Below are 12,747 nucleotides of genomic sequence, written 5' to 3' on the forward strand. Positions count from 1 at the left end.
TGATCAAGTATTCTACATGGTAGTTAATTTGTTTCGTGAGTAATGCTGCTTGGCAGGATTTTTTTTGTTTGGCTATGAAGTGTTTCGTAGCTGTATGAGTGATGATAAATGAATAAGTGATCATATACACACCGTAAGTCTTGGAGAGTTTACAAATACGGCCCCTCAACACTTTTGTTGTAGTAGACTAACTTACACCCCAGCAACACTGAACATATGTAAGAATCCCCAGTCACTTAGGTTGAGCCACTGCATGTACAGTAAGTGGCATTTGTCTCCCAACTGAGAGAATGTAAGGCACATCTGTCTTCACCTGCATTTTCCACTACTTGGCCACAAGGTACTTTCTGAAATTTTGAAGAAGTAAACTGCCAATCCTTTCTTCCCCTTTTGAGGTGTATGGGCCAGAGGCTACGCTGCTGTAGCCATGGGTAGATGACTACTTCCCTTGATGGCATTCCATGGTAGATAAACCTTTAGTTACCTGTTGGAGCTTGTATGCATGGCTAAACCATCACTGACTGGGGCACTCTAACCACTCCCACCACCAAGCCCCTTAAAATCAACACTATTATTTCAGATTTTACATCAAACAGTTTTATCTTGAGGTTCTTCACATAACTTATGTTGAAAAATAGCAAACTTTTAATACTGTAAGGCTTGAATGGTAAGTTGCTGTTATGAACCATGCTCATCTGATCATAAACTTGGTGGACTGCAGGATAAAGCTGCCCTTCTCTTGTAATCCACCATACCTCGTTCATGGGACGGGGAGAAAGTTGAGGAATGTTTGCATAACCAGATGGATGTCACCCAGTTACACAGGTGTCATCATATGGAGTTAACAGGTGTATGACCCATTTCATGATGTACTCTGTCCAGAGCTTTCCTACTTCTGTGGTCCTTCCTGTTTAAGATCCTATCCTCCCCATTTCTCAGTGGGAAATCTGACAATGATGACGGTGACGATGTTATGGTGCAACAAATGTCCTGAACTTCAGCATGTAGTACACTGTCAAGTATAACAATTCCAAAACTAAACAGGCATTAAACAGGACTGAAAGAGTTAAAAGTGGAGTTAAATGGAGACAAACTGTACAGACTGGAGTGACAAATGCGACACTATTGAGACCCCTGGTGACACATCCAGCATACACGATGGTGAATAGTGTATGTCAAATACAGTTTTATTTTATTCAGGCTGCCACCACACAATATTACAGTACTGTATTCAAGTTATGAAGGACCTCTAATGGTGAAGACATTGATAACGGCTATACTGACAGTCCTTACTGTAAGAATGGAATAAGCTTTGCAATATCACACTTTTTACACAAACAGTTGCTGTAAAATGGGGGGCACTGGTAAATAAATTCACAGATAGCAGTGCAACTTGAATACCACAGACAATCTCATTTACAGAGGAGTTCATAACAATGGATATTAAAAAAATGACTACTTATAATGAAGACTGCTCGTCTTTAACTCATCCACTTCAAAACCCCTCTCAAAAAAAAAAAAAAAAAAAAAAAAAAAAAAAAATCTAGAGCTAATATGAATACATCACCACAAAAAGTTATGAGCTGACTGATGGGGTTGAGGTGAAAGTGACTAAAACAAAGAAGTTAAAATGTACCCTAAACTAGACTTACCTTCAGATCCATCAGTAAATGTACAGTTTTTTTCCCCTGGTGGTTTAGTGGGTAATTAAGGCACTCTAGTTGGATTGCACCTGTGTAGGTTTATATCCAAGGGATGGTTGGGGTTTACTGCTCACGTAATGCCACTTTTTTTTTTTTTTTTTTTTTTTTATGCGAGGAAGAAGGAATCAAAGGCCATGAGCCCGCAGTAACAGTTCCCTCCAAGAGAAAAACAAAATACAATAGAGAGCCAAATTCAAGATCCGATCATTTTGAGATGCCTGGACACACTGCGTTTGAAAGACTGGAGATCATAGGCAGCAGGAAATACAGATAGAGGGAGACAGTTCCAGAGCTGACCTGTTGCATAAATGAAAGACTGGGAGTCACGGTTAACTCTTGCATTAGAGAGTTGGACAGAAAAGGGATGAGAGTTTGCTGCCAGACGGGTGCTACGCGCACGTCGTAGAGGTGGAGGAATGCAAGCAGACAGTTCAGAGGAGCAGTGACCATTAAAGTAGCGATAGAAAAGAGATAAAGATGCAACAGTGCGGCGAAGAGACAGAGGTTGAAGGGAGTCAGTAAGAGGAGGAGAGTTAATGAGACGAAAAGCCTTTGACTCCACCCTATTGAGAAGAGCTGTGTGTGGGGAGCCTTCCCACACATGAGAGTTGTACTCCACACAGGGGCGGATAAAACCCCTGTATAGAGACAACAATTGTGCAGGGGTAAAGAAAGAGCGGAGTCGGCTTAGCACACCCAATCTTTTGGAAGCAGATTTTACAAGAGATGTAATATGATCTTTCCAAGATAAGTCCCGAGTAAATGAAACCCCAAGCATGTTCAAGGATGATGCAGGATTAAGCTGAATATTATTAAACATTAATGGGTATACCTGTGGAAGATTTTGTCGGGTTGATAGGTGTAAGAACTGAGTCTTAGATGCATTAAAGACAACCATATTATTTTTACCCCAGTCAGAGATACGAGCCAAGTCAGACATTAGGTGTGCCATAGCCTCATCCCTTGTTTCTTGAAGTAACTGTTGAGATGGGCGTTGCGGGAACTGAATGGAAAGGTGAAGGGTGGAGTCTTCAGCGTATGAGTGGATAGGGTTAGATGTACAGCTTATAAGATCATTGATGAATAAAAGGAAGAGAGTTGGTGACAGGCCAGAGCCCTGAGGAACACCACTGTTGATAGATCTAGGAGAAGAACGATGGCCGTCTACAACAGTGGCTATAGAACGACCAGAAAGGAAGCTAGCGATGAAGGCACAGATAGAAGGATAGAAACCGTAGGAGGGCAGTTTGGAAATTAAAGATTTATGCCAGACTCGATCGAAAGCCTTTGAGATGTCAAGTGCAATGGCAAAGCTTTCGCCGAAGTCCCGAAAGGAGGATGACCAGGAGTCTGAAAGGTAGGTGAGAAGATCGCCAGTGAAGCGTCCCTGACGGAACCCATATTGACGATCGGAAAGAAGGTTGTGATAGGAAAGATGCCTTAAAATTTTTCTATTAAGAATTGACTCGAAAACTTTTGAAATACAGGACGTTAAAGCAATTGGACGATAGTTGGAGGGTTGGGAGTGGTCACCCTTCTTTGGGACTGGCTGAATGAGAGCAAACTTCCAGCAAGAAGGAAAGGTACAAGTTGACAGACAAAGGCGAAAGAGTTTGCCTAGGCAGGGTGTAAGCACAGAAGCACAGTTCTTGAGAACAACAGGAGGGACCCCATCAGGCCCATATGCCTTGTTAGTACTGAGGCCAGTGATGGCAGAAAATACATCAACTGAAGAAATTTTAATGTCAGCCATGAGGAAGTCAGAGGGGAGAAGTGATGGAGGAACAGCACCGGAATCGTCTAAGGTGGAATTGGAGGAGAAAGTCTGTGCGAAGAGATCTGCTTTATCAGTAGAAGAAATAGCTACAGAACCATCAGAGTAGAAAAGAGGAGGGAAGGATGATGAGGTAAAGTTGTTAGAAAGATTTTTGGCAAAGTGCCAGAAGGAGCGGGAAGAATTCGAGCTGGAGAGTTGAGAGCATTTAGTATGGATGAAATTATTTTTAGTACAGCGAAGAACAGACTTAGCACGATTCCGGGCAGAAACATAAAGATGATGTGATTCAGGGGTGGGTTGGCTCCGGTATCTTTTGTAGGCCCTCTCCTTGTTGCGGACAGCATTAGAACAAGCGTGATTAAACCAAGGCTTTCTTGCGTTAGTCAAAGGATATGAGAAAGGAATGTATGCTTCCATGCCCGAGAGAATAACCTCCGTAATGCGCAAGACACACTCAGATGGCTCACGGCCATGGAAGCAATAATCATTCCAGGGAAAATCAAAGAAGTACTGCCTGAGGGCCTCCCAGTTCGCGGCTCCAAAATGCCACAGACGACGTTTCCCTGGAGGGTCCACAGGCCGTACCGGAGTGATAGGACAGGTTAAGGTAATAAGGTTGTGATCGGAGGAGCCCAACGGAGAGGAAAGATTAACAGAGTAAGCAGAAGGATTAGTTGTGAGGAAGAGGTCAAGTATGTTGGAGCTCTCTCCAAGGTGGTCAGGGATACGGGTAGGGTGCTGTACAAGCTGCTCTAGGTCATTAAGGATAGAAAAGATGTAGGCTTGTTCACCAGGTGGATCCGTGAAAGGAGAGGAGAGCCAAAGGTGGTGGTGAACATTGAAATCTCCAAGAATGGAGATTTCAGAGAAAGGAGAAATGGACAGAATGTGTTCCATCGTAGAAGTAAGATAGTCGAAGAATTTTTGATAGTCAGTAGAATTAGGGGATAAGTAAACAGCACAGATATATTTAGTCAGAGAATGACAGGAAAGCTGAAGCCAGAGTGTGGAGAATTCAGAAGAATCAAGTTCAGGAACATGAGAGCAAGATAAGTCGTTGCGTATGTATATACAACAGCCACCTTTGGCTTTGAAATGAGTATAGAGAAAGTAGGAGGATACAGAAAAGGGTTTGCTGTCGGTTGCCTCAGACAGCTGAGTCTCCGTCAGAAAAAGAAGGTGAGGTTTAGAGGAGGAGAGGTGGTGCTCAACAGAGCGAAAGTTAGATGAAAGGCCGCGAATGTTGCAGAAATGAAGAAGAAGAGAGTCAGACAGTGGTTCCAGGCACCTCGAGTCGTCACCGGGAGAGGGGCAGATGGTGGGGGCATTTATGGTCCCCCCCCCTGGGGACTCCGAGGCTTGATTAATCGACGCCATTTTTGTGAATTTTGAATAGGAAGTGTAGTGTGTACTGTGCATGTAGTTTGGTGAAGATAGTTAGAGAAATTTGTACTGGAGAGCATGCTGGCCTACTCTCTGTGTAACTGAGACACTGAAAAAGTTCAGCAAAGGGGGATGGTCAGGAACTAGTCCTGAGGGCTGATGAAACGGGAGCTCCAGCACTCCCTGTCATCAGCTTTCCATCCACCTCGGGAGTACTGCCCTGCTCGACTGGTGCTACAGTCTACTCCACACATGGGGATGAGTAAGGCTGGTCACTTTCATCTTAAATGTTAGGACCAACTTGCCTAGCCCCAGGCTCCTACGCTCCTCGTGGGGCAATGTAGGATTGGATGATGGATGGATGGATGGTTCTTTATTTACAATGTGTAACCTAATTGGGAGACTCTTCTGTATTACTTTTCCACTGCCAGTGCTTTGATTTACATTTGCAGTAAGTCAGGATGAGGTAGGATTCGCCACCTTCAAGCTTTATCTGTTATCACATCTACAGAACACAGAACTTGCCCTAACTGAACCTAATTTAACCTAATTTCAATGTAAATGTGACAACATGGAGCTAGGAGTTGGAGAAATCTATCTATTGCCTGATGCCTCAATCCCCTCAGGGGTGGCCACAAACAAATTGCCTCCATGTTGCCCTGTCCAATGCCACTTCACTGCCCTGCTCCCAGCTCACACCCCACTCTCTCCTATACCTCTCCACTCCATCCCTCCATCTCATCCTCGGCCTCCCCCTCCCTCTCCTCCCCTCCACCTTACTCACATACACTTTCCTCGTTAGTCTCTCACTCTCCATCCTCTCCACATGGCCAAACCACCTCAAAGTATTTCTCCTACCGCTTGCTATCACATCCACATCCACACCACAGCACTCCTTCACTTCCTCATTTGTCAGTCTCTCTCAATGGAACTCCACAGGCTTCTCACAAATAACTCATTTCCACTGCTCTCACTCTTGACTTGTGTCCTTCCAACAAGGTCCAAGCTTCACTTCCATATGTTAGAGTGTGTATCACAATACTGCCATGCAGACTTTTTTGCATCCATGCTCACCTCCCTGTTCCTTATCACTGCTGTGTACAAGATGAAACATTTGTGATGGCAGACCCCCCTAAGTTTGTGATGTAATGTCAATAAGCAAATTTTAAAAAATGCATATGATTATGGACGGAAACTTCACATTAATTCTTCTGGTACAGATGATACTGAAGAGCGCACAAGACATAAAAGTGCTCTTCATTTTACAAAGACTACCACAGGACAATTTTATTAACTTTAGGGAAGGCCATGAGTATCAAAAGGAGTAATGAAGGCTGCAACTAACCTTAGCCAAGTATTGTTGTTTAAAAAGTTTACCTTATACCCTATTGCATGCAAAACTAAGAAGACGCGCTCACAGAGTGAAACACCTGCACCCATACACTAGTCTATCTATATATGGCATGATGCCATAATCCTGTAAGGGGTGGCCATTTGTCTTTGAGTTAGTTATGTGGGGAGAGGCACTAACCCTCCATCAACCCACTTGTTGTTGACATGTAGGGAACATGTATGGGTTGGTTATATGGTTACCAACCAGCACTGTAAATGGTTTACTGGCTTACAGGAAACCATCAGGCTTGTCACTCAATAATGCCATCTGAAAAGGAAAGAAGAGTAATAAGAAGTGACAGGAAAGGTGGGAGAAATAGGAAGATAGGAGGACAGACACAACCAAAGAATGATATAGGTGGAGGAAAAAGTAGGCAGCACTACACCACAGGAGTGGATGATGGCACACTAGTCTAGAGGCCGAATGTTTTTGTTCGTGAACTTGAACTTTGACAGATTACTCTCAAAATCGAAGTACTTTATTCTTGGCAAACCTTTCACCCTTCTACCAACTTTAGCTGATGTCACATCAAAACTGTTTGAGCTGACAATGCCCAGTGGTCTTTGCTTTTGACCTTTCCCTGTGACCTTGACCTTAGATTGATTGTTCTCAAAACTGAATATCTTTTTCCTTGTTTTAACCTGAACCCTTCCATAAAGCTAGTCTACATCACATAAAAACTGTTAAAGATTGACCTTGACTTCTGACCTATTGTTAAAAAAAAAAGTGATCACCCAGTTTGATTCAAATAAAATAAAACTTTTAGCTTTTTTCTGCACACAAGGACACATGGACTGAATTTTGACCCTGTCCTATGACCCTGAACTTTGATTACTTTCAAAACTGAATCCCTTCATTCTTGCCTGACCCTTAACATGTACCCCAGGTTTGGTTCAAATCTGATCAGAACTGCTTGAGCTGACAGTGTGACCCTGGCCTTTGACCTTTGACTCATTATTCTCAAAATAAAATCCTTTCAGTCTTCCCTTAACCTCAGCTCTTCCATAAAGTTTGGTCTAAATCAGATAAAATCTTTAAGTTGACCTTGCTTTGTGACCCTGACTTCTGACTTACTGCTAAAAAAAAAAAAAAAAAAAAAAAAAAAAAAAAAAAAAAAAAAAATAGGTTTACTCGCTTGCTGATCCTCAACACTTCCACCAAGTATGTTTAAACTGAATAAAAATTGCAGTCATCATTTTGTTAAAACACACACACACACACACACACACATTCTGATCAAAACATAGCACCCACTTGCATGTGTGTAAAAATTAAAGTCATAGTCGTGAAGGGGTGAACATTTAAACAGCTTTAAAAGAGCAAACTGTACTACATAAGACAGCATCCCAAATACAAAGCCAACATGAATCACCTGGCCATGTATCTGGTGTGGATGATAGTGAATGTTGTGCAGTACATAAAGGTGGTCCTTTCTATACGTTAGGGATGTGTTAAAAAAGATATCCCAACTTTTTTGGAACAACTGACCAGAAAGCTTTATAGGTATGAATAAAAGTGGCAATGCTTCTACAAATTACTATGGACAACAACCCATAAAGAAAAGTAATAACATGAGAATACATCATCATCATCATAATCTAATCCTGTGTTCCCCCCCCCTCCCCCAGGGTTAGGCAAGATGGTCCTGACATTTAAGATGAGAATGACTAGCCTCACTCATCCCTGAGTGGCATTATGTGAGCAATAAACCCCAACCACCCCTTGGATATAAACCTGCACAGGCTCAATCCGATTGGAGTGCCTTAATTACCCCCTAAACCACCAAGCAGCATAATCTAGCTATCTGGTTAACACCCAGTGTAGTAAATTGTTTCCTGATGTACAGGAAACCATTTGGCTTGTCACTCAGTGTACAGTCACCCATAGACAGAAAGAAGAGGAAGGAATGAAGGAAAAAAAGACAGAAGAGGGAGTGTAGAGCCACCCATAAGCATAAGGAAGAGAGGAAAGAGCAGTAGAGAATGAAGAAAAAAAAAAAAAAAAAAAAAAGACAAGAAGGAGTCTAGATCCACCCATAAGCATAAGGAAGAGAGGAAAGAGCAGTCACACAAAAGCAGCACTACATCGAGTGAGTGGATGGTGAGTGCCCCCACCCACCACTATGAGAATACAAAAAATAAATAAATAAATAAAATGGTAACACATACCAAGCACTTTCTGCAACTGATGTAATGACAAATATACTCCAAATCAGACTCACCTGTCGATCCATCTGGTGCAGACGGTAGTGCACAGTGCGTGTCACATACTCCTGCCTGTTGGTGAAGGTGAGGGGCACTGCACGCCCGCCCGGCACCACTGCCACTTTCGCTCCAGTCAGGCTCATACACTCAAAACTCTCTAGTGGGATAAACTGAGACCATACAGGAATAAATAGTTAAAATACTGTATTACTTTCCTTTGTATATCTGTAACAATTAATTGCTTCTACTTGTTTTGTAACTCTAGTTGTGCTAACTGTTCACTATGAGGGGATCTGGTCTAAGCTGAGTAAAGCATCTGGTGACAGCAAGAATGAAGTAATAAACACATCATACTGAAAAATAAATATCATCATACTGAAAGGGACAAGTCAAGACTAAATATTCACAGCTTTTAAGCTGTATGATCCCATTATGTAAGTGTTTTATCACAGACTTCACTCTAGGCACAAAATCTATTCACACCACATGAACTCTAAACAACAGAGGGTTCAGATATGCCTGGAGTGATGCGTAACTTCTTTCAATGTAGGGTCTAAGTATAAAGCTTCTTTGTTGCATAGATTATCTGACACTGTACAGTACTCACATCATGGAAAGTGTCCTCAGTGACGCCGTCCTGGTCAATGTCCCTTATGGCCCTCAGACTTTGCATGTACTCTATGTCAACCTGCGGCAGAAATTAAACCAAGGCAAATTAACTCACAAAATAAATACAAATCATCTTGCATAACAAGTGGAATAGGTTGTAGCACCCGTTGATCAGGGCAGTACTCCTGAGGAGGATGGGAAACCTGATGATAGGGAGAACTGGAACTCCCATTTCACTAGCCTTCAGAGTATCCTAGCTATCACCCTTTGCTGACCTTCTTCAGTGTGACACTAACGTTGAGAGCAGGTATGCATACACTTTTCTCTGTCTTATGCAATTTACATATCATATAAAGCACTGTACTACGGTGCACAGGTTGGCACCTGCAAGGGCATGGCTAGAAAACTTTGCTCCCAGTACCTAGTGGTGGACCTGAGGGGAGGTGTTGCAAGGGCTTCATCAGCACAATTTGGGGGCCAGGATGGGATGGAGCTTGGAACTGTGCCAGAGGGAACAGGGAACTGCAGTTCCCAGGTTGCTGCTTCCACTAAATAGAGGGGGGCCCAAACCTGGGGGGTAGCATCCCAGAAGGCAGTCCTATCACTGGGTGTATAAAGGCAAGGAAGTTACAGTGTCAAAGCGAACTTGGATAGTGTCTCTGTTGCTGTCCTAGGAGGATGCCACAAGGCCACTGGTCATGGCCAGTGGGCTATGGGTCCCTGATCCCTTGCCTGGACTTGAGACTGTGCCAGGAGGCGAGGCCTGTGGTTTGTCTCCTCCTCTGTTTACCTGATATGACAAAAATGAAACAAAGCAAATGCAAACCTATGGAAACCAAATAACCTAAGGAGTTTAGGGTAGCACTGTAAAATGTAGGTAGTTTGAACTTTGATGGGTAGAGGAAGGGAAGTGGTAGAGACTCTTCAGTAGAAGGTGGGTGGATGTGTGCTGCCTACAAGAAGTTAGGTTCAGGGGAAGGTTAGCTGGGATGATTATTTGGAGGAACTGTGGGCATCAGTTATTTTGGCAGGGAAGTGTAGGTGGGTATGGTGGTGTGACTGTGTTGGTCAAGGAGAAATGGATGGAATGTGTAATGAATGTAATGAGAGTTAATGAAAACATTATAGCAGTGAAAGTATTGTTTGGTGAACCCATAACAATGGTTATATCAGCGTACGGTCCACAGCTTGGCCTGGATGATGAAGAAAAAGACAGGTTCTGGAATGACTTGATACATGTGGTATGGGGGATGAGGAGAATGTAGTTTTTGGTGGGAATTTAGTTGATCATGTGGATGAAGCAGCTCAAGAATATGACAGGGAGCATAGGGGATGTGCATATGGTATGAGGCAAGTGGAAGTGGAAAGGATACTTGAATTTGGGGTGCCAGTGAATATGACTGTGTTTAACATGCATTTTAGGAAAAGAAAGTAGGCTGATTACATATGAGACTGGGGGAAATAGCAACCAGATTGATTATTTCCTAATCAGGAGGGCAGACACGAGGTTGGTGAAGAATGTAAAAGTTATAGGGAGCAAAGAGTGTATACAGCAACTCAAATTACTGATGTGTGATATGGTGTTTCAGGATCAGATGGTGAAGAAGAGGACCTATGAACCCAGAAGGAAGACTGGTGGCTGTCCACAGCAGCAGCTACGGAACAAACAGAAAGGAATTGAGGGATGTAAGCACTGACAGAAGGACAGAAACCATAAGAGGGCAGTTTGGAAATAAAGATTCATGTCAGACTTGACTGAAAGCCTTTGAGATGTCATGTGCAATGGCACAGTTTTTGCCAAAGTCATGACAGGAGGATGCCCAGTTGTCTGGAAGGAAGGAATGAGTCTCTGATGAAATGAAATACAGTATATAGTATCTTCTGCTTGTTTTGTTTTCGTTTTTAAAGGCTCCAACATGCTTGCATGTGTCAGCCTTGGTCACTTAATGGCGGCTCTCCATGCTGCATGATCCATTGCAGCCTCCCTGTTCAGTCCCTTAACCCTGAGGTCACACTTAAAAAAAATTTACTTCATGGCACTTAGAACGGCAAAACTATGGAACATATCAATCTAAAAACTTACACACATATCCAGTATTTCATCACATTCTGTGTGAAACAGTGTGACCATAAAATCAATCTGAAAACAATGTTTTTGCACATGGGGTGAGACGATTTTCTTAAGGTGCAGTTTATGAGTTAACAATAAAATAAATACAACATGCAGTTATCAAAATGCAGTTAACCCCAGATACATGCCTCCTCCAGGTCCGCAGAAGAGGGTGTGATGCCGGCCAGCAGCTTCCATACGAGAGGTGCCAGGGGTAAGGCCAGGGGCTTCTTGGTACGGATGGCAATACCAAACAGTATCCCTGATAACACAATGACAATCATCATTACAGTGTCTTGCGTAGGTATCTATGCAGCAGATCATTAGAAGTAAATTTTTGAATGTTATTTTTGCTATTATCCCCTTGAATCTGGTGATGTATTTTGTAGCTTTATCCTGCTAATCCTGATATTACAGCTGTATTAAACTTGGGAGAGACCAGTCGTTAGGAAAGGGGTTAATGACGGCTGTTATCTATCCTTACCAGACTGAAACCCAACAAAACTGACTGTAGGTAACAAGAATAAATTCATGAATGTCACAAGGAAGGCAGTATAATAGCAGAGGACAGGCAACATGGAGGTGGTCTGTTTGTGGTAACCCATTATGGGATTAAGAACTCTGGTTATAGATAAACAGATAGACAGATAGATTGATTCAATGGGGTTGAAAAATCCCTCAGAATATGAGAGCTTTCAACAGCCAAATAAAGCTGTCTGGCAGCAGCAAAAGTAAACTAAAAAGACCAGCACCAGGATTCAATTAAGTGTTACCCTGTTTGTGCACTGTACTCACCTAGGAACTTGAACCACATAAGGTGATTGTGATGTGTGAGATCTGGGTTGAGAAGGAAGCGATCCCTGTTGTTGCCGACATCTGAGAGAGCATTGGGTGTGGGTATGAGCAGCGGCACAGCACCCGTCACCAGCTCCTGGCACATCTCAGTCATGGTGTCATCAAATACACCGCCTGCATCATCTGCTCCCTCGCCCACCAACTTTACCTGTAATATCATCAACATCACCATCACCACCAATAACATCATTAAATATGCACCACCATTACAATTATGTCATCACCACAACCTTCTTCCCCTACCTAACAACAGGGTTTGGTATATTCCAGAATTCAAGGAAACAGAAATCATAAAAGAGGGAGAACTATCAAAGCATGCCCTGTGAATAATACTAGACACTCATGCACACATCATTATAGCCCCAGAATTATTACTACATGTAACGGGCCTAACCATTTGTATTACATATATGTGTATATATATAATTTTTTTTTGTACACGGAAGAAGGAATCAAATGTTAGAAACTTGCAAGATTGTTCCTAAAAAAAAAAAATAATAATAATAATCCATCCATCCATCATCCAATCCTACGTTGCCCCATGAGGAGCGTAGAAGCCCAGGGCTAGGCATTTGGTCCTGACATTTAAGATGAGAGTGACCAGGCTCACTCATCCCTGAGTGGCATTATGTGAGCAATAAACTCCAACCACCCTTTGGATATAAACCTTCATCGACTCAATCCAACTGGAGCACAATAATTACCCAATAAAC

At 42.7% G+C, this 12,747-nt stretch overlaps 1 protein-coding gene across 1 annotated transcript in view; it reads right to left on the reverse strand.

The window, feature by feature from the left end:
• The window catches only part of LOC145403091 (putative E3 ubiquitin-protein ligase HERC1), a 597,230-nt gene that overhangs the window by 10,962 nt on the left and 573,521 nt on the right, over positions 1-12,747 (reverse strand). The window contains 4 exon segments of the mRNA XM_080274923.1: positions 8,478-8,630; positions 9,068-9,148; positions 11,329-11,441; positions 11,975-12,182. Of these exon segments, the coding sequence (XP_080131049.1) occupies positions 8,478-8,630; positions 9,068-9,148; positions 11,329-11,441; positions 11,975-12,182 (555 nt within the window).

Source organism: Coenobita brevimanus, chromosome 60, assembly GCF_032717465.1.
Source record: "Coenobita brevimanus isolate Jiangsu-jjx chromosome 60, ASM3271746v2, whole genome shotgun sequence".
Taxonomy (NCBI): Eukaryota; Metazoa; Arthropoda; class Malacostraca; order Decapoda; family Coenobitidae; genus Coenobita; species Coenobita brevimanus.